A 23,453-nucleotide genomic window follows, 5' to 3' on the forward strand; every position below is an offset into this window, starting at 1 on the left:
AACCATTTATATGCCCTGCAGCTGTGGACCAGCATGGTGGAGATTTGGTTAAGCCAGGTATCACTAGATTTGCCACCAACTACAATGCCCTGATGAGTTATGGGGCAAAGAAGGTAGTACTCAGATCTATGGCTTAAGCTGTGGTGAAGGTGTTGAAGATGGTCAGCTCTAAGTAGAAGCTACCCTACCTTGGACGTATATGGCAAAATCGTCAAGGTGGCAAGATGAACCAAGGTGACGGAAAGGTGCCTAAGCACTTGGGCAACAAGGTGTGAGCATACACAATGACCAAGGTGCACAGTGTTATGTTTAATTTCTCCTCTTTTTTTGTGGAAAATCTTAGAATCATATCATAATATTTTATTAGTATCTTTAATCTAAGTAGATCAGATTGTAATATTCTATTACAGGTATTTTTCTTATTGTATTTTTCTATTCTAGGTAGATTACTCATTTATTGCAATCTTCTATTATAGGTAGATTTCTCATTTATTCTAATCTTCTAAGTAGGATATTCTTTTCTATTTCATAGATAGCAGCTGTGTATATATTGATTATAAAGTTCTGAATAATACACACAAGAATAAAACACTTCAATTCCTATTTTGTCATGGTATCAGAGCCAACCAATCTTGGAATTGCTATTTAGCTTTCAGGCCTTCATTGCCTTTAATCTCTGGTGTTTCCGCCACACAAAGATTATTCTTTCTTTGGCCTTTATCGCCATTCTTTATTCAGCCCTGTTCTGTTTTTTTTTGTTCCTTACCTGAAAAACAGATTTTTTCTTTCTCCGTCATGTCTGTCGTTCTACTGCATCTTTGGTTACTGTTTCACATACTATTTTTAAGCACCTACAAAGAGTATGTCAGAACCAAGAGAGGTTACTTCCAGGACTTTATTTGACAATAAAAAATCTGCAGAATGGAGAATTGCAGAATATTCAATCTGCCTACAAGCTCGATGGAAGAAATTATTTAAAATGGTCTTAACTCATTCGGACCATTTTGAAGGGCAAAAGAAAGATGAGCCACCTGATTGGAGATGGACCGAAACCAGGAGATCCAAAATATGAAGCATGGGACGAAGAAGATTCTATGATTATGGCATGGATGTGGAATTCTATGATTCCAGAAATTAGTGATACTCTTTTGAGCAACCTTAACAAAAAACCAGGTACATGTTCTTTGGCATATTCAGGTGAGTTTCCACTTTCTATTGGATTAAATGTCTTTAGTAATTCTCTTTCAAGCCCCTGGATCATAGATTCAGGTGCAACTGACCACATGACACACTCACCAAATCTTTTCACCACATATTCTCCCTGTCCAAGTAGTAGGAAGATAGCTACTGCTGATGGCTCATTAACTACTGTGGCTGGAACTGGAAATATTGAGCTCAACTCCTCCCTCACCTTGAAAAATGTCCTACATGTTCCTAGACTATCTACAAATCTCATTTCTGTGAAGAAACTCACGCAAGATTTACATTGTAATGTAGTCTTTCACCATAGTCATTGTGTATTTCAAGACAAGGATTCGGGGAGGACGATTGGACATGCTAGAGAAAGGGATGGACTCTACTACCTTGAGGCACCAAGCCAATCACATGCTACTAATGGTAGTCCTTCTCAAACCAATAAAGAAAAAATCTGGCTTTACCATCATAGACTTGGACATCCTTCCTTTAGGGTAATCAGTCTTTTGTTTCCTTCTTTGTTTCAAGGCATACATGTTGATGAATTTCATTGTGATGTGTGTGAGCTTGCTAAACACAAGAGTGTACCACTTCCTTTAAGCAAGAAAAGAAGTTCCATCCCCTTTTATCTCATTCATAGTGATATTTGGGATCCTTCTAGAGTTCCTAATGTGTCTGGGGCTAGGTGGTTTGTGTCATTCATTGATGATTGCACTTGTGTCTCATGGATTTTTCTACTCAAAAACAAATCCGACGTTAGTTGTGTTCTTCCCAATTTCCATTCCATGGTTAAAAACCAATTTGGAGTTAGTATAAAAAGATTTAGATCTGATAATGCCAGAGACTATTTCAATCAAATTCTAACTCCATTCTTTCAAAAGGAGGGAATTATACGTGAGTCATCGTGCGTTAATACCCCACAACAAAACGGAGTAGCTGAACGGAAAAATGGCCACATTCTTGATGTAACTAGAGCCTCCCTATTCCAACACAATGTGCCTAAGTCATTTTGGGGGGAAGCAGTCCTCACAACAACTCATCTCATAAATCGGCTGCCTTCGAGAGTCTTAGGATTCAAGAGTCCAATGGATGTCCTTTCCCAGTTCTACCCAAACCTACAAACGACAAATAACCTTGTTCCTCGAATTTTTGGGTGTCTCATTTGTTCATATTCATGGACCACATCGGGGTAAATTTGATCCTAGAGCACTCAAATGTTTATTTATAGGATATTCCTCCACTCAAAAGGGCTATAAGTGCTATCACCCTCCTTAAAAAAGGTTCTATGTTTCCATTGATGTCACTTTTCATGAACATAAGTCTTATTTTTCCACATCTCATCTTCAGGGGGAGCATTAAATAATGGAAGATAAGAATGGGAATTCCTTACTTGACTTAGAGTTCACTCCCAAATACTTCACTATGTCACCTGAGTCAAACTGTGAACAACCTAAACTTGTGTCAGACTCACCCGTGTCAAACTGTGAACAACATGAACATATGTCAAACTTTGAAATGAAAGAGCCTACTTCTGATATTGAGCATGTGAGATTTGACAAAGGAAAGGTGTTCTCAAGGAAGAAGAATCTTGTTCCAGAATCAGTGCAAGTTCAAGACTCCAATCCAAATTCTGGAAATGAGGTACAAATGACTAATCCTTCACTACAAATTGAATCTGATGTGCCCATAGATAGTAATGAACTAGACCTTCCTATTGCCATTAGGAAAGGCACTAAAGAATGCACAACGAAACCCATGTACCCTCTTGCCCAATTCTTGTCCTTTAAACATTTTCCCCCATCTCATAGAGCTTTTCTGGTAAGTTTAAACACCATTGCCATTCCTAACAACTTATCTGAGGCTTTATCCAATAAGGAGTGGAAGCAAGCTATGAATGTGAAGATGGAAGCATTAGAAAGCAATGGAACCTGTGAACTTGTAAGGTTACCAGAAGGGAAGAAACCTGTGGGGTGCAAATGGGTCTATACATTGAAGTATCGAGCAGATGGATCTTTAGAAAGGTACAAAGCAAGGTTGGTAGCCAAGGGCTACACCCAAACTTACGGGATTGACTACCTTGAAACATTTGCTCCAGTTGCAAAAATGAATACTGTCAGAATCTTACTATCCTTGGCGGCAAATTATGGTTGGGACTTGCAACAGTTTGATGTTAAAAATGCATTCTTGCATGGTGAACTAAAGGAAGAAATTTACATGGAGGTTCCACCGGGTTATGAGAATGATTTAGCTGCTAATACTGTATGCAAATTAAAAATGGCCTTATATGGACTCAAACAGTCACCGCGGGCATGGTTTGGTAGATTTACTAAAGTCATGATTAGTATGGGTTACAAGCAAAGTCAAGGAGACCATACATTGTTCATCAAGCACTCATCATCAGGGGGAGTCACGACACTACTTGTGTATGTTGATGACATAATAGTGACAGGAAATGAAGAAAAAGAGAAACAAAATTTGACTCAATGCTTGGCTAAGGAATTTGAGATCAAGGCTTTAGGAAGATTAAAATACTTCCTTGGCATTGAAGTTGCTCACTCTCAACAAGGCATTTTCATCTCTCAACAAAAGTATATCACTGATCTCCTTAAAGAAACAGGAATGGCCGCGTGTAAACCAACAAGCACTCCAATAGATCCCAACAGTAAACTTGGGAATGCAGAAGAAGATGTTGTGGACCGAGAGATGTATCAAAGACTAGTAGGAAGACTAATCTACTTGTCTCACACAAGGCCCGACATAGCATATGCAGTTAGTGTAATCAGCCAATTCATGCACAGTCCAAAGGAAATTCACTTGCATGTAGCTCACCATGTGCTAAAATATTTAAAAGGGACGCCAGGGAGAGGCCTTTTATTTAGAAGGAATAAAGGAATGATACTAGAAGCATACATTGATGCTGATTATGCAGGGTCAGTAGTAGATAGAAGGTCAACCACAGGATATTGCACCTTTCTTGGTGGCAATCTTGTCACATGGAGGAGCAAGAAGCAGAATGTTGTGGGCCGGTCAAGTGTAGAAGCCGAATTTCGTGCAATGGCTCAAGGAATATGTGAATTACTTTGGTTGAAGATTATCTTAGAAGACCTAAAGGTTGAATGGGGTGGACCAATGAGACTCTACTGTGACAACAAATCAGCAATCAGTATAGCACATAACCCTGTTCAACATGACCGAACCAAGCACATTGAGATTGACAAACACTTTATCAAAGAGAAGTTGAATAGCAGACTGATTTGTACGCCGTATGTGTCTACACATAGTCAACTTGCTGATGTACTTACTAAAGGATTGAGCAGCTCAGCCTTTCAAAAATGCATATCCAAGCTGGGAATGGAGAATGCCTATTCATCAGCTTGAGGGGGAGTGTGGAAAATCTTAGAATCATATCATAATATTTATTAGTATCTTTAATCTAAGTAGATCAGATTGTAATATTCTATTACATGTATTTTTCTTATTGTATTTTTCTATTCTAAGTAGATTACTCATTTATTGCAATCTTCTATTCTAGGTAGATTTCTCATTTATTCTAATCTTCTAAGTAGGATATTCTTTCCTATTTCATAGATAGCAGCTGTGTATATATTGATTGTAAAGTTCTGAATAATACACACAAGAATAAAACACTTCAATTCCTATTTCGTCATTTTAACTTTATTTAGTATGCTACATCAACATTAAACCACATCAGGTAAGCCACAAGAAACCATAGAAGTTCAACAGTAAGCCGCATCAAGTCACAAAACCAATGTAGAATTAGACGACAACAAAACTGAAGAAGCAAGTTTTTAAAAATTTAAAATAATCAAAACAAAAATTTGGTCTGTACTATTGGTTAAAAGCATGTGTATGATTGTAGTGCTTGGATATCAAAAAGGTCACCAAGACCATGTACTTTCAACAAAAAAGGAGAGAAAAATTACCATCCACAATTATAAAGGGAAACAATGGACAGCAGAAAGAAGTGACAGCAGGGGGGGGGGGGGGAGAAAGGATAACAGCAAGAGAGGAACAATTAATTGACGCTGTAGGCTTTAAATCAATAAAACAAGCCAACAATAAAATTATGAGAAGACAAGGAGAAGCATAAACTGACCAGTAAATTAACAGCTGTAGAAGGTAAATTCATCCGAGTGACCAAGCTGCCAGAGAAGGAAACTCTCTTCAGTGCATACAGTTCTGATGTCGACACATTACCAAGAACCAGCCACCAGGCTTCCTCTTTTAGCTGTTGAAAAATTTCAAACCAACTACGTTAGATTCACACTTTCCTTTTTTCCATGAAAAATACATTTACAAAATGAAAATATTAGGTAGTGTAATTCATTAGTGGCCTTTTTGAGTTACTCCCGAAAATGAAATTCCAGTATTCTTAAATAATGGGACAAAGAATGCTGCAAGGCTCTGTACCATACACTACTGCTTTCCTGTGTCTATCTCTCACGGTCTCACCTACCCTCCTATGAAATCACATATCCTGTTCCCATGCTTTGGGAGGAGAGGGATTGATGCAGATCCAACACTTAGTTCAGTTACTTTGTGTTGTAATCAACCTAGGGATGATAGATATAGGTACTGGGCCATCATTAACAAAGTTTATCTGTTAGTAGGCCTTCTTAATGGGCCATGTTGAAGTATATGCAAGTCTGGACTATTTTACTGTTCACGTGAATAGTAAAATAGTCCAGACTTGCATATACTTCAACAGGTCAAAATGAGGAAAATGACCAAGTACAAATTAGGGTGGATTCTTACATTTTCTGTCTTTTGTCTTTCCATTGATCCATTGGTTAATTGGGATTTTACTTTTGGGTCAATTTAAGTTGGCCTGTGATTACTTAACTCACATGTCTAAGTAGTCAGAAACCTGTTGATAGCTTTCCAATGAGCTTCTTGAAGCCTCCATGCATGGTGAGGACTTTTATTTAATTATTAAGTTGTTATTATCACCTAAAGAACATGGACTTTATGAGTTAGTTGAGTTTAGCAGTTCTTATCCAAATAGGAATTGAATTGGCTTTAATTTCCTTTTATAATTTGATTGACAAAATGACCACAGCTTCTATTAAAAGCCTCATTGTGAGAAACTTTAACTGCTTAATAGAATTTGATTTGCTTTTAAAGCTGTGCTTTGGGCTTGTTGCCTGAGTGTGGGGTGGTTGAGTTTAGAGCAGTTGATCTAAGTTCTGTGGGACAGTCTTCAACTAGGATCTGCCAACTGCCATGCCACAAGGCTTGGGAAGTTTGTTCTTGGTAAGATTTTATCTGAGCCATCTCCCCTTCTTACTACCTTTTCTATTATCACTTTTGGAAACCCTAGTTTAATAAAACCTACCCACAACCTAAATCTACCATTAGAACCCATCAAAAATCAACCCACAGTCCCCATTTATTATCCCCACACTCAATACTTCTGTGCCAATGAATTCCATTTAAACCCCAACCCCATTAACAAATGACAACCTAACTACCCCTAAACCTGTACTTGTTGTTTCCTAAGGTTCTAACCATCAGAATCCTTTTTCCTTCCAAGGAAACTTATCCCCCACCCCCTTCTGCTTTCTTCTTACAGTGCCCACACTACCAAAAGCGTGATCCCGAACAACCCCTCAAACCCCATTTACAAGACATCCCTACATTCCTTCAAATACCCTAATCTTTAGGAACCCACATCCAGCCATCAGAATCACTGAGACCCCTTCTCCTAGACCTGCACATCATTCCTTTAAAGCCTGATCCACATCTGATCATTGTGTACGCTAATCACCCTCTGGAAGAGGAAAAAAAATAGAAAAACATGAAAAGGAAATGACAGAAGTAATATAGCAACTTCCACGGGTGATGTGTATAGAGAGAATCATTTGAGGTGGTAAGTACATGTGCACGAAGATCCATGGATGCATTGTAAAGGGGGAATATATTATTCAGCTCGTTCAAAAGGTGGAAAAAGAATTGGGGAAAGGTGTTCAGAGAAGATAGGCATGACCTAGGACTAACAATAAAAATAACTTAAATAATGCTAATAGAAAAATTATACTTACAGGTTCAGAAGAAAAATGTTTCATGGTAAAACATAGGATGTGTTAATTACTGCAATTAGTTGGGATGAAGGCATAATTGAGTTAAATAAAGTTGCAGCTTTTGGGTAAATCATATTCTAAGCTTGTTTTGAAATTTCATCAGAAATGGGCTTTAATATGCAAAAATCGCGCTAGCTGATCATAGACCAAAGAAGCAACGGCTGAGCTAGCGCTCACATTACGTTGACGCGTTAGTACGCGCATCTTCTTCTTGGTTGGTAAGTCTTTCGGCTGTCCACTCTCGACTTGGATTATATATCCAAAAAGGTCTGCTCTCGGCCATTCCACATGCTGCCTAGCAGAGGCATGGTTATCTGAAGTGGTCCTGATACTTTAAATGGAAAAAATTTCTTAGGGGGTATGTGTCTCAGTTTATACAAATATATCTGCAATTCAGAACTTGGCATGTAACAGATAGTAGCTGAATACCTTTGGAAATCGTGGAGCAAATGCTCTTGATTTTGTGTATCTAGAGTTTGTTTTCTCCAATTTAATGTTGAGGATGAGATGCTTTGCATCCTCTGAGTCTCTTCTCTTAAGCTTCAATGTCACTTTCACACGTGGGAATAGCTGCAGATCCTGATCATAAATAACATGTTACAACTTACAAACATCTGAGTAGCAAAATCAGAAAATTTATGCACGGGAAATACTAAACTCATCTGCAGGTGAAATGCTAACAGATTCAAGCTTTCTCACTGTTTTTTTTTTTTTGGGGGGGGGGGGGGGAGAGGAGGGGGTGGATACGGTGCTACAAAAAGATTAAAATAGAGGGCGGGATAAAATTCTTATTCTATCCCCCAGAATTTGCAGTGTTTTCAGATGTCCAGGATCACATATGATGTATGAGCAGAGGGGACTGGTCAACCTTTGAGGTCATTTTCTATAATACAATTACTACATCAAGCCAACAAAACAACTTGCACTGTTCACCCACTTAATGTAATCTATGCAAGGTTGCCCCATGAAATTATTGAATTATAAATAATAAAAAAATATTATGATAATGCATGAACTCAAGAAAGGGTTGAGTAAACTCGGTAAGAATTGAGCATCTAGTCTAGAGTTAATATCCAGATTAAACAGAATTCTAAATTTATAGCAAGGCATAAGTGAACTGATCATATTTTCTTTTCCCCTGGGATCGGGAGAGAAAAAGGGGGGGTGGGGGTGGGGGGAAGAGGGAAGGGAGGGGGAACTTGCAAAGTTAAGCAATGAAAAATATGATTTAACAGCTGAAAGTACAAGGGAAAAATTCCAAACAATGTCATCCACATGGTTGAGTTGGGCCCAAATTTAAAATACGGCGAAACCAGGCTTACCATCTATCTGGTTTTCAACGTGATCCACATGATCCTCTACTTGTGCTAGCTCTAGCACAAGTCGTCCTAGAACTATCCTAAGCAATTCACAGCCTAATGGCTCAGGGCATTTTGACTAATTGACCATATATTCTGTTCAGATTGAAGGAGTTAGCAAAACTAGGGGCAGACTTAAGATAACCTTAAGAGATATGGTGCGAAAGGATATGCATGATTTGGGCCTCGTATCTAGTATGGTGTCTAACAGAGCTGATTACGGGGGGGGGGGAATCCATGTAACTGACCGCATTTAGTTGGGACAAGGCCTGCCTATAAACTGACTTGATAGTACAATGAAATACCTTCGAGATATTGGACTGAACTTAGCAACCCCATTTAGTTGGGAAAAGGCTTGTTGTTGTTGTTGTATTATATTGGATTGAACTCGTATAGTGGCAAGGCTTATTTCAGTAACATTTACATCCCACTAACTTAGTACATATATAAAAAAGGAACAGATATCCTAAGATCAAGTTATGATATATGATATGACCAGTGAAAACAAAGAGGACAATCTAGATTCTGATTAGTTAAAGCTTCAAGTTTGAATTGTAATAACACAGAGGTATTGAAGGACGTTAATAAAATGGTACCTTTTCCCCCTCTCCCCTGACAGAAAAAAATATAAAGCATTGCAGAACAAGTGTGATGTAAATTAAATCCAGGACCACCAAATGAAAGCCCAAGGGGTTACCCGAACTCTATGGCCCTGCCAGTAACCCCAGTAAATTTGTCCAAATATAGGAGTATTTTGGTAATTTTTCCCATTTTCGTGGTGTCTAGGTCTGGGTCCCACTGAGTCCAGTTTGTTTTAAGGACCCCAGATTTATTTTTGTTTTCTTATTTGAGTTCATATTTTGCAAGTTATTGAAGAGCCCTTGTTTGTGTTGGATTCCTAGTTAGTGAAGGAGTCCAGTAGAGTTGTTCAAGTCCTTGCAAGGAACCGACATCTACTCTTAGAATTTGAATTGGAGTTCTCTAGAGTAAGTTATGAAGGTTCCTTATGCAAGTCAAAGTCCTAGCCAATTAGTAGTTTGAGTTAGAATTGGTTAGCCAGTTTAGAGTTCTAATTGGTTTTGCAACTTTTGAGTCCTTTTATGAATTTTTTTTTCAGATGCTATAAATAAAGTCTCCAACCTCTGTAATAGCAAGTTGAATTATATAAAATTTCTGAGTTTGCAGGAATCAACAAGTCGTCGTCTTCTTGAGAGGGCCACGGTGGCATTAAGAGGTCTTCCTCTTCATTCCAGCAACAATTCAACCATAGCAGCAGCTTGCCTTCATTCTTCAAGTAAGTACAGCCCCTCCCGTCCCCATTCCAGCCCCTTTTCCCCTCTCCCCTAGCCCACACTAGTGTTCCTCCACCTTCACCTCCATCGCAGACCATCCCAGCCCACTCTAAATCTTGGGGCACCTTTAGGACCCTCCCCCTTCAACCCTAGCTCATCCCCTACCCTCCACTAACCCTAAACCCTAGATACAGTCATTCCCCCTTCCCCTTTCTCCCTCTTTTATTCTTCTTTAACCTGCGGCAGCTTAGGAAAACCAAAAAACCTAAATTCCAGAATTACCTAACCCTAGAACATCCATATCTCCCAAACCCCAACTCCAATCACCTCACCCTCTTGGGTTTAGCTTCCCCATCTCCTCTCCACACTCGATCCCAATCCCAGTCCAACCCAAGAATCCCAAACCCTTTAAACCTATCCAAAACCAACTAGCACTGATCTAAACCATAAGAAATAACCTGAAATTACAAGACACCAACATCAGCCCCTAGCCTAAGCCAACTGAAACGCTTAGGCATCAATTTCCCAACCCTAACTTCTAATTTCAGTTCTGGAATTGAGGCACAGCAGCAGCCGGAACTTTAAAACCTTCCCATTCAGCCTCAAATCCCTCAAATCCTAAACATAGACTTGTCACCAGACCTGAAACAGAAATTACAGCAAGGTTACAAGCTTCAAAACCTAACTTCCCTTGTCTCCAAGCCTGGTCGAACCCTTCTGGGGTACTTTATTGTTACTTTATACCCTAATTCCTCCAAGAAATCTCCTATAAGATTGCTGGTTCCCTGACACAGGATTCTGGAGTGAACCTAAATCTAGGGCAACATCATTATGAGGTAAACACCCTAGAATTTTGGCATACAACAATTTGGTACCAGATCTAGAAGAATCAGTAGTAGTCAGAGAGAGATGAATCAGTAGTAACCAGAACATGGAGGAGCCAGCAAGAGACCCATATAATTTGATAACAGACTAGGAAGGTTCTTCATCAGTGTGCATGGTTGCAGGTTGATCCATGTGATGACCTGATGTTTTGATGCCTGGGAAGAACCATATTGGACAAAAAGATGCCCATTGCTGATATGTATACCAATTTCAGGCAAGTATTCCGCTTTTCTTGCTTTAAATTTATTACCCTTTTCTTTCCTTACTGGATCCGACTGAGGCACTGGGTAAAAAGGCACCTGGGAAACATATTATCCAGCAAAAATTCCACTCATAAGATACCACTCTCATTTTCCTGAGGTAAGTGAATTTCAAAAGGACACATGGAAAACAAAAACCCTGAGAGGTCAGCTGGATGGTAATTGATATGCTGAAAGAAGTATCCACCGAAACAGAAAACTGGAATTCCATAAGAAACACAAACCCTAACTTAAGAGATGAAAAGTTCATTCTAAGAAGTTGGAAGATCGAATTGAGGTTATCTTATGACATCAGGTTATATTGGTTTCAATCATCAATAATTTGCAACCAAGCTTCAGGCTGTGAACATATTTGTCAAATTAACTGTAAGTAAAGACCAACAAACAGCCACCTCTACAAAGGTCTGCAATTATGGAGAACATCATAGTCTCTAACTTGAAATATTGAAAAATGTAAACGTTCATGCATATAGATCACAATCCATGAACATCTTCTAGCCAATGTGCATGTCTGACAACAAAAATAATTATTGAAAATGTACACAGCAAAAGGGCTTACAGTTTTACTTAGGTTAGAATCATGCTTGAATTAATCGTGCCTGAAGATGCAATTATGAATAACTGAAACTTCTGCTATGCAAATGTGGAAATATAAAAAAACACCAAACAACATTTACATTAAGTCAAACATCTCTTAAAATCTCAGAGTGGACATGATACCTGGCATAACCGTGAAGCAGGAAAGTTTGCAACTAGCACCTGCAAAGTTGCCTCAGGAAGTTCCAATAATTGTTGCACTTGTGAGATACCTTTTTTGGAAAGTGTACTTGCAAGACCAGAATTCATGCACGGTAACATCCATAGAGAAGAATCCTGATCAAACCATAAACCCTAAACAACAAAATAGAACAAGAATTAAGGGGCTAGACATGAAAAAACAGGGATGTGGCAAAAGAAATTCATTACTAATCCATGAAGAGAAGCATGTTTCCCATTGTGGGTACTCATCTTCTTTTGATAGATAATGGAATGTACTTGATTTGCTTATATGGGACAATGAATTACCAAATTGGTTATCTAAGAAAGTAAATAATACTTCCACACCAGGTAGAGAGAAGTACATGAATGTCTGAACATTCACCTCATAAAATTTTATTTCACCATCATAAATTTTTCGCATTTAAGAAGTGGTTTCATTATAGGGATTTGAATAGATCAACCTAACCAACACAGATTGGACATGTCCAATATACGTGATAGCTAACGTCTGGCCTGTCATTCCCATATACAAAACATTCCCCCGTATTCTCATCATTTTATTGTCTTATTCTTCTCCACCTCTCTTCTTCTCTCAGCTGCTCCCTTCTTATCTTCTTACCTTCATTACTTAAATTTCAACTTGACAATGGTAAAGACCTGATCCCAATGCTTATTCATTGCAATATGATACTTAAGTGAAACAAATCAGAAATTCTTTTCCCCTTTAAATTAACTGATTGTGATCTTGCAAGAACAGCAATGCTTCCTTATCTCCTCACTGCATTGGAGGAGCAGCCTTCATGGCTGGTCTCTCGAGTGTGGTTTTGTCTTCTCTGCCATCCACCTCACTGCCCGTCTGACTACTTGACAATGAGTAGTCTTCAAGAGAACTCCCAGTTGGACATTCCAGGATATGTGTCCTCCACTTCACATTGTTCAGATGTCCTTCTCAAAACAACGGAGGTTACAATGAAAATGGAAACTTACGTCATGGACAACAATGTTTTTTATCTTCAAATTTGCCGACAAGAATGACAAGTGTTAGAATCAGTCTCTAAGAATCAAATCAAAGGAGAAGAAGAAGAAAGTGCCGAACCAGCAAGGGCGAGCAACACCCTGTGGTTCTGGATTAGTTTTCCAGAAGTGCAGGCCTCATTTATTTATATTATTCAATTCTCAAGTTTCAGCCTTGGAGGATAAGTAATCTGTATAGTCCTTGGCTAGATTGAGTCTAGCCATAAGAGAAAAAGTTTCAAAATAGTCAACACCATAAGTTTGTGTATAGTCTTTGGCTACCAGGCAAGCCTTGAGCCTTTCAAAGTGATATTTGATAGTATACACCCAGTGACTACGTACCAAATCCTTCCCAAGGGTTAAATCTACCAGAGACCATGTATTACGAGACTGTAAAACATCCATTTCCATATCTATAGCGGCCTTCTAGCCAAGAATTTTAAGGGCCTCATTATAATGGATTGGAATATGAGTGACAGATAGAAAAACAACAAGATGACGAAAATCGGGAGGTAAATGGGAGACGGACACAAAATGCAAGATAGGGTAAGAGATATTGGAACGTATAGTGCAAGTACCTGTACCTTTCCGAAGGGCAATAGGTAAGTCATTTGAAGTCTGAAGAGGGTCTCTAGTGGAAGAATCCGCTAGCGGAGAGGGTGAAGATGGAACCATAGTGGGATTGGCATTAGCCTCCATTGAAGGAGAAACACCAGTGTCACTGTAAGGAACTATACTATCCATAATATGACTCACCAACTTACGCTTTTGTTGACAAACCTGTAGAGAAGCAATTTCTATCAATGGAACTAAAGTTGGAATCGGAGGAGCATCATCCAGAGCTAAATTTTCACCAAACAGAGATGGACTTAAATAATATTGGGTTACCTTGAAAAATGTCACATCAACACTCACAAACTATTTCTGATGGATAAGATCATGGCACCGAAAACCTTTCTAAGTACGTGAGTACCCAAAAAAAGGCACTTTGTAGACTAGGTAGAAAGCTTATTAGTAGGATGGTGTACATTATGAACAAAACAGACACAACCAAACAATTTAGGTGGCACTAAAAATGGTTCTCCATTGGGAAAAACAATTGAAAATAGGGATTTGTCAGAAAGCAAGGCCGAGGGCATTCAGTTGATCAAATGACACAGTTGAAACACCATCACACCAGTAACTCTTGGGCACATTCATATAAATTAAGGAGCTCTACTTGGTGCTGCACAATAAATGCGGCAAAATGCAGCTTATGGTCCAGATCGAAACTTCTGGTTGAGGCAAAATCTCCTACTTGTTTTTGCAGTTAAACTTTACTGAAAAAAAAAAAAAACACTTATGCGAAACGAGGGAAATGAACTTTGGACCACAAGTTTTGATCTAGACCTTAGGCTGCATGGTGCTACAAGTCTGCCATGCCCACCTGGCAACAAATAGACTGTAACCTGGGTTGAAATAGAGCTTTAGTGAAGAGATCAACAAGTTGGTCAGTAGAGCTAACAAAGGGAGTCTTTATAAGCTTATTCTTGATTGCGTCATGCAAAAAATGACAGTCAACCTCTATATGCTTCATCCTCTGATGGAACAATCGATTAGTAGCAATGCAAGTGGCAGCTTGATTGTCACAAAACATTTTCAGAAGAGAAGAAATTGCGAACCTCATCTCTTCTAATAAGGAACGAAGCCACATTAATTCAGCAATAGTGTGGGCCATGGCCCTATACTCAGCTTCAGCATTAGACAAGGCAATAGTAGATTGCTTCTTACTCTTCCAAGTCACAAGATTTCCACCAAGGAAGGTAGAATAACTTGTAGTAGACCGGCGATCAGTGACGGATCCAACCCAATCCGCATAAAAAAAGGCAACCAAATCCATACTTTGATGTGGTCGATAGATAAGCCCTTTCTCGGGCGCACTCTTGAGATATCGAAGAACTCACATTGCTGCATTCTAATGAGCCTTCCTAGAAGATTGCATAAACTGACTCAGCAACCAACAAAATAAGAAATATTAGGACGAGTAATAGTAAGATAAATAAGTTTCCCAATAAAACTCCTGTAAAGATGGACATCATCCAACAAATCACCATCATCTCGTCCTAACTTTAATTGAGGGTCCATGGGAATGTTGCTAGGCTTAAAAGCAAACATGCCAATCTTAGTCAAAAGATCTAAGACATATTTTCTATGTGACAAACTAACTCTCTATTTACTGCGAACTACCTCAATCCCTAAGAAATACTATAGATCACTTAAGTCTTTGGTTTGGAAACACTTTCGGCAGTGTGCATTGACTATATGAATGGCTTCAACGTTATTACTTGAAAGAATAATATCATCAACATAAACTGCCATAATGAAAACACAACCACTTTGTCGCCTAACAAAGATAAAGTGATCAGAATAACACTGTACAAATCCAAAGGACTCCACAGTCTTGCTAAATTTCTCAAATCAAGCTCGTGGAGTCTGTTTAAGGCCATAAATTGCTTTATGAAGTTTGCAAACATGAACACTGTCCTCCCCCTTAGCAACATACCCTGGAGGTTGCTCCAAATAAACGTTGTCACGAAGATCACCATATAAGAAGGCATTTTTTATGTCAAGTTGAAATAAAGGCCAGTCATAATTCACAGATAAAGAAATCAAAACATGAACAAAATTAAGTCTAGTCACAAGAGAAAAAGTTTCAAAATAGTCCACATTGTATGTTTGAGTATAGCCCTTAGCCACCTAGCGGGCCTTAACCTTTCAACCGTACCATTAGAATGATACTTAACAATATACATCCACCGATAGTGGACCACATCTTTTCCAGGAGGTAGGTCTACCAACTACCAAGGACCATGTATTACGAGACTATAAAGCATCCATTTCCACATCCATGGCGGCCTTCCAGCCAGGGTCTTCAAGGGCCTCGATATAATGGGTTGGAATATGAATAGCAAATAGAGAAAGTGCAAGGCAACGGGCCTGAGGAGGTAGATGAGAAATAGATATAAAATTGGAAACAACGTAAGCAATGTCAGAGCGTAAAGTACAAGTAAGAGTACCTTTCCTCAAAGCAATTGTAACTCATTGGAATTCAACATAGGATCTCCACTAGAAGAATCCACTGGTGGAAAGGCTGAACTGGGAACATCTATAGAACCAGCTTCTATCTCCACTAGGGGAGAGTCGCTAGTATTTACAGGAGCAGCAATACCATCCACAATGCGTTTTGCTAACTTACGTCACCACTGACAAACCTGAAGAGTGTCACTGCCAGTAGAAGGAACCACAAAAGGAATAGGGGGAGCAACATCTAAAATACAATTTTCAACAGATATAGATGGACTAGGGTAATAAGGTGTATCTTCAAAAAAATTCACATCCACACTTACAAATTGTTTACGATGAACAGGATCATAACGAAAACCTTTTTGAGTATGTAGTAAACAAGAAAAATCCATTTGACAGAATGGGGGGAAAGTTTATCCAATGGATGTGGTATATGGACAAAACAAACATAACAAAAATTTTTGGTGAAACTAAGAACGGTTCTCTATTTGGAAAAACAACTGAAAAAGGAGAGCTCGTGCAAAACGACATTCGATTAATTAAATGACCAGTAGCCAAAACGGTATCACACAAGTAATTCTTGGGAACATTCATTTGAATAAGAAGAGCTCGCGCAGCCTCCAAGAGGTGGCAATTTTTGTGTTCAACCACTCTATTTTGTTGGAGAGTGAATGAGCAACTGGTTTGATGAATCATTCCAAGGGAATCATAGAGGGTAGATATATCATGTGGTATATAAATACACCGAAAATATTTTAATAGGTAGAGAAAAATAAGTCCAAATTTAATTTAATGAATAATTTTTTTTTTTTAATGTAGTTAAGAATTCTATTCGATTCTCTAAAGGATACAACCATGTAAGACGAGAGAAATCGTCCACGTGATAAAATATCGAAAACCATGTCTATTACTAACTTTGTTAGGACTCCAAATATCGGAATAAACAAGAGAAAACAAAGGCTCACTACAAGGGACCAAGTGTGGAGGATAGGTGGCATGATGATGTTTCCCTAACTCACACGCTTCACAATTTAATCTAGACACTGACTTAAAAGAAGGAAATAAAAGCTTTAATCCAACTAAAGACACATGGTCTAAATGACAGTGCCAATGAAGAGCATCTACACCATTGTTAGAGAGAGCCGCAATAGGGGTAGCATAGTCTAGATAGTAAAGTAAGTTCCTTTCACACTCTACACCTTCCTTATGTGAAGGTCCTGGAAAACATAAGAAGTGGGAGTAAAGGGCACAAAACAAATTAATGCTTTAGTTAACTGATCAACAGATAATAAATTAAATGGAAAGTTTGCAACATGAAGTACAAATGACAAACTAAGAGAAGCTGTAGGAGAAACACTTCTAGAGCCTAGAATAGGTGTAGAAGTCCCATTAGCTATGACAACGGAATTATTAGTAGTAGATTTAGAAAAAGAGTTAAAAAGCGACGACTTACCAGTCATGTGAGAGGAGGCCCCTAAGTCAATGATCCAAGGGGTAGGAGTAGAAGTGAGAAAGTTCTGTGTTATTTGTATGAGAAAGTGTTGTAGCATAAGTACCAGTGGAAGTGGAAGTGGAAGTGCCGATCTCAATATTTTGCAATCGGCGAAGGATTTGGCTAACATCATCTCTTAGAGTTTTAGACAAGTCTCCTAAAGAAGATACATAATTACTATCGTTGTTTGCTACAATATTAGTACCACCATCAGAAACGGCATGATTGGCAAGTTGCTTTGCCCAGTCTGGCTTTCCATGTTTGGCCCAACAAGCTTCCACTAGGTGCCTTGTTTTACCGCAATGAGTACATAACCGTGATGTTTTGTTAGAGGATTGAATACCACGACCTCCAAAAGATCTACTAATTCCCATATGACCACTTCCCCTCTGCGAAAGGTAGTAAAGGATGAATTTTCTCCTTTAGAACTTTTTTTGGAGAACTTCCTTCAGGCAAGGCAATACGTTGAAGTCTAGAATATGCTTCACTAAGTTAGGGACATGCTCACTAGCAAGAAGATCCTTTGACAGATTTCAAATCAGGGTTCAACCTTGCAAGAAACTTTGATACAAAAAATTCATTCCGTTGTGCCTTGAGCTTCTTTATATCTGTGGTGAGAGGTTGAAATACATTGAACTCCTCCATCATTCCATTAAAAGAGTTGTAATAGTCCTATAAAGACTTGTCAGCTTGCTGAAATTGAAATAGTTTTTCATAAATACTAAAAATCCGAGTCATATTTTTAGCTTGGGAATAGGTCTTGTGCAAATCACCCCATATTCTCTTTGCAGTCTTATGGAACATAACGTTGGCTGCAGTATCAAGTTTCATATTATTTCACATCCAAATTTGATAATAGCATCATCTTGATCCAACTAGCATAGGACTTGTCAGTCTCAACAGGAGTTTCACCTTATATAAACTTAAGCTTACCTTGTGCAAGTATGTAAACTTGAACCGCTTGTGACCAAAGCAAATAGTTAAAACTACCTTTCAGTTTGGTGGTGTAGATTCTCACATGGGTTTGGAAATCACTCCCCCCTCTCCAACTCCTCTCAAGACCTCACCATTTGGCTCCCTTCCCCCACCAAATCCTTCTCCACCTCATCGGCCTGGAATCTTCTCAGATCCCACAGCCCTAAACCCTTTTGGCCCCCATTGGTTTGGTTCAAAAGCCATATTCCCCGCCAATCCCTAACCCTCTGGAGAGCCCTTAACCTTGTCCTTCCCACCCAATCCTTCCTTATTGGCTGCCACAGCCCCGTTAACCCCAACTGCATCCTCTACTGGTCCGGTTGGAGAACCTTGAGCAATTTTTTTTCTTGCCCTTTCTCCAGATCTCTCTGGGGAAAAGCCATTAACACCATGTGGCCTCTTTCGAGGCGTTCATTGGGGTTTGATTGAGATTGGTCTTGGGTTTTGAGAAACTTTTCAGGTACTTCCATCTACGATCGGATCAGAAAGCTAGTGTTTTGTGCCTTGATCCACCAGCTTTGATGGGAGCAAAATCTTTGTAGATGGTCCACCAAATCTCGCTCTATAGATAGGATTTGGAATGCCATATTTTCTGATGTCTCTTCTAGACTGATAGCTATTCCCCATCCCCCTGTTGATGATACCCCAAGGAGCAGGCTTATTGTTGTCTCATGGGGTCTTAGCTCTTGTTTTCTTTATTCATCCAATTTTTTTTTTTAACATTGACATGATCTCCTTGAGGACCTTTAGATTCAGCCGTGCTCCTAGTTGAGTCACTTGTAATTGAAGACATTAAACTGAAGTAGATATCATTCGAATCAGCCTTCCAGAAATGAAGTAGAATGTAAAAAAAAACTTTGCAAACCTTAGGTCCAAATAGAGGAAAGAGGATTTCAGGATGTAGGGAAAAAAAAAAGAAAGGGTTATGCAGGTAGGAAGCAAATCTGGATTTAATCCAAGTTCTGGAATGTGTAAAGGTAAGGTAATAAGTAGGAAGATCAGTTCATGTAAAAAACCTAATCTAACAGTACATTAGATACAACATTAGGTGGCTGCACACCAAGGAAAACTGAAAAAAGAAGGAGAACATTGAGAAAAACACTGTTTTGATTCAAAAAAGCTTTGATGCCATGTTAGAAATCAAGCTTTGAATAACCAAAATAGTGTTTGAACTTGAGAAAAGAAAAGAGAGAAGAGAGAACCACAAAAGAAGCCTGCGATTCTAGCTAAAGTAAAACTAGAATTGCAAGCTTCCTTTATTTATAGAATTCAAGTGCTTAGCATACAACTTGAGAGACAAGAAACTTGTTCTCTAAAAAAGAAATAAAGAGTACAACTCATGGACATAATTTTCTAGTATTCTAACTCCTAAAATCTGTCCAAAATGGAAAGAACAGAAAAAGGAAAGTTCTGAAATTAGTAACTAGCAGAAAATAGAAACTATGCTTTCTAGAAACTCCCAAAACTTGTGTAGCAAGATTCCTACACTAGAAAAGAAAGTAGAGTAGCATATCTAAAAAAGGAAGCAAGCATCAAGGCATAAAACTTTTCACGTGAACAAGTAAAACAACCCATTACTTTAACGAAGCATGTTGTGTGGCCCAGGATGTATACCGAGCATTTGGGTGTAATGTTGCATTCAACATACAAAATGTCGTCGACACAAGAGGTGTCGGTGGCTGTCGACGCATTGCAGAGGTTTTGGTTAAGTTACCTTTTTTTTTATATATAAATAATAGTTACACCAGAAGGAGATACAAATATTACCTTATGATTTGATTTCTAATTAATTTATAGATTTAGTCAACGCCACTTTATAACTCCAAGTACACCTTTGTTTCCAATTATAATTTCAAGCAACCTTACATAATTTCAATTACTTTTTGTTTCCAGTTATAACAACCTTACATAATTTCAATTACATCTTTGTTTTCAATTAATTTCAGCCACATTTGCATGGGTTTCGGCCAAGTTTATTTTTTATTATTTATTTATTTATTATTATTATTATTATTATTATTATAAATAGTAATTATATTAGAAGGAGATACAAATATTACCTTCCAATTATAAATTTATAGATTTAGTCAACCTCATTTTATAATTTCTATTACATTTTTGTTTCCAATTATAATTTTATAAATAGTAATTCTATTAGAAAGAGATACAAATATTACCTTATGATTTGATTTCTAATTATAAATTTATAGATTTAGTCAACCACACTTTATAATTTCAATTACACCTTTGTTTCCAATTATAATTTCATAAATAGTAATTATATTAGAAAGAGATACAAATAATACCTTATGATTTGATTTCTAATTATAAATTTATAGATTTAGTTAACCTTACTTTATAATTTCAATTACATCATTGTTTCCAATTGTAATATCAATCAACCTTACCTTTACAATTTGGTTTCCTATTATAATTTCAATCAATCTTATCGGTTTCTAATTATGCATTTCAAATTTTCAATCAACCTTACCTTACATTATATATTTCAGTCAATCAACCTAACCTTTGGTCCTAATTTCCAACATAAATGACACAAAATTGCCCAAAAAAATGTTTGACAAAAAAAAAAAAAAATCGCCAAAAAATGGAAATCAAAGAGTTAGTGATTTCTCCCAATTTTTTTGCTGAAATATGGCATATATTGTATCGAACAAGAGTTTTGTGTCGACTCCTTAAACAAAGGCGAAATCTTTTTCCTACCTTGGTTGCATTGTAATGTGCACAATGAGTCTTCTTATGTAATCCCATTATCTAGATTGACTTTTCCTTTTCATTGCTTCAAATTATATATCCTGATTCAATTTTATCAGCAATAAAATGATAACACTCACCTATTGGAAAAGAAAAAAAGAAAAAGAAAAAAAATACCTGCATGACCATCTGCAAAAGATGCATACAAGCTAATGCACTTGCTAGCCATCCACTGTTAGCACAAATATCTATCATAGCTTGAATGATACGTATGCTTTGATCCAACACTGACTTTAAGTCAGTAATGTAGTCACTGATTGGCAATTCTAACTGGGAGAAGTGTGCCTGAAAAGCCCAACATCGCTAATAAATAACATGACATTACTACTTAAAATAAAAAGCTTGTTTTGAGTGTATTTGTACTATGTATCATTTGATAACCCAAGAAATCCCCGCCTTTGATTCAAATATCATTTCAAAAAGACGTGATAAAAATTATTAAAATAAAAGGCCAAAATAAGCATGCACTGAGAACTTTTGAGATCCCACCAAGATCTAGGGAGATATCTCCCTTTTTCCAATTAGCGAGACGAGATGTCCTTAGAATATAGGGTCCCAAGATCTCAAATCTCAAGTAGCAACTTTGATGATTGGATTATCATTTGAACTTTGTAATTTGAACTATGAACATGTGTAATCAAATAGACTTGTATGAATTTTGAACTCTGAACATCGATGTATGAGTATATGATGCCTACAATATGTCATTCTAAGGTTTTTCTTCAGCAGAGTGGTTTCCCATTTTGGGGTCCGAGGTGGGACTCATTTCCACTATTAAATATTTTCATAAATCAGAGGCCAATAGTGTGTTCAGAAAGGCTGAAATAGGTTACCCATCAAACTTTCAGCCTCAAAAAACCCCTAATACCCCTGAAGTTGGAGCCTCAAGTTGTGGAAAAAAATCCTGTAACTTGGTGAGATCTTGCTGAGACCTCAAGCTAACTCTCTTTTTTGAGTAGGCCTGATGGGCCTTGAGATTGAGATCTTGAACCATGGGAATAGGGACTTGTATGTTCTCAAGATGGAGGTGAGGCTTCTTACCCCCACTCCCCTCCTCATGGGGAGTAGTGTTGGTTTCCTGCAACCTTTTATTTTTCTGTCATGCTGTGGTATTTTGGGGTAGCCTTCTAACTGTCCCCCCATTATTTATGTCCTCTCCTGGTCTAACCAATCTGTAGCCTGTTGAAAACAAATCGCAAAGAATAAAGCTGACCTGAAAAAGAATATTTGCTTTAACATGTGGATCGTCTAGGCGATTCTTATCCACTGGATATCGAACTTTCTCTGATAATGCTCCATTATAGTTTTCCTAAGACAAACAACACAAAATCTTAAAAAAGAATGCGAAGATAAAGGCAAAATTATCCTGTTTGGAAATTTGAAGTTTTAACAGTGACAATAACAGCAATTGAAAAACACTAGCAGGGAAAAAAAGAAAAAAGAAAAAGAAAAAAGAAGAAGCAAGAACTGGAAGAGTTTTACACTCATTGAAAAACATGATGATACCATGTACTGGAAGAGTTTTACACTTATTGCAAAGCATGATAATACTACATAGCAATATTCTCAACAAAAGTAGCACTTTTTCATCCCAATTGAAACAAGGTAGCAATTTGAAGGATTACCAAGCAACTCAGCATGTCAGAGACTGAAAAAGCTAAGGCAGACTTTACCCTATACTACCAAGCCAAAAATTCATCCTCAAATTAAAAGCCAAGCATGGTCCTAATTATGAATCAGGTGGACAACAGTGTATGCTTGACAGCAAGAAAGCCACCAAAATATATGATCCACTAACAGAACTAACAAGACAAGTACCAACTGTTTAGACGACTAAGCCTAGCATGGTCCTAATACTAACTGGTATTTCCAGAAATACCATATATGAAAACTAAGTTACTACCCAGGTGCTAATCCTTAAGGGAGAATAATTAAACTGCAAATGATCATATACATACAGGCACAGTAGAGAAGAATCTGGGGCACCTTATTTTTCCATGATCTCATCATAAGAAGGATAGGTCAAACCTTGGATTATCCACATGCAAGGCCTTTATGTGAGGACAAAAAAAATTAGTATCAAGTATTGTGTATGTCAGGTGATTTTAAGAGATGCATCCTATAACAAGCATCATGGATAAACACTAAGATGAAGAATAACGGATACCCAAGAAAGTGTATTAAGTTGATATTATTATAAAAGATGAGGTTTTCTACATCTGATAGTTTATACCATGAAGATTATTAGATGATATAAGGGGTGATGTTCTAGAGTTCCTTGATTAGTT

At 37.8% G+C, this 23,453-nt stretch overlaps 1 protein-coding gene across 1 annotated transcript in view; it reads right to left on the reverse strand.

The window, feature by feature from the left end:
* Positions 1–5,249: 5,249 nt before the first annotated feature.
* LOC149006512 (U5 small nuclear ribonucleoprotein helicase) overlaps positions 5,250–23,453 on the reverse strand; it is a 125,922-nt gene continuing 107,718 nt past the window's right edge. Inside the window, 6 exon segments of the mRNA XM_089167578.1 lie at positions 5,250–5,281; positions 5,284–5,443; positions 7,725–7,874; positions 11,811–11,981; positions 21,283–21,450; positions 22,379–22,474. Coding sequence (XP_089023704.1) covers positions 5,250–5,281; positions 5,284–5,443; positions 7,725–7,874; positions 11,811–11,981; positions 21,283–21,450; positions 22,379–22,474 — 777 coding nt within the window.

The sequence above is a fragment of the Hakea prostrata genome, chromosome 8, assembly GCF_041222555.1.
Source record: "Hakea prostrata isolate BN-2017 chromosome 8, UWA_Hpros_2, whole genome shotgun sequence".
Taxonomy (NCBI): Eukaryota; Viridiplantae; Streptophyta; class Magnoliopsida; order Proteales; family Proteaceae; genus Hakea; species Hakea prostrata.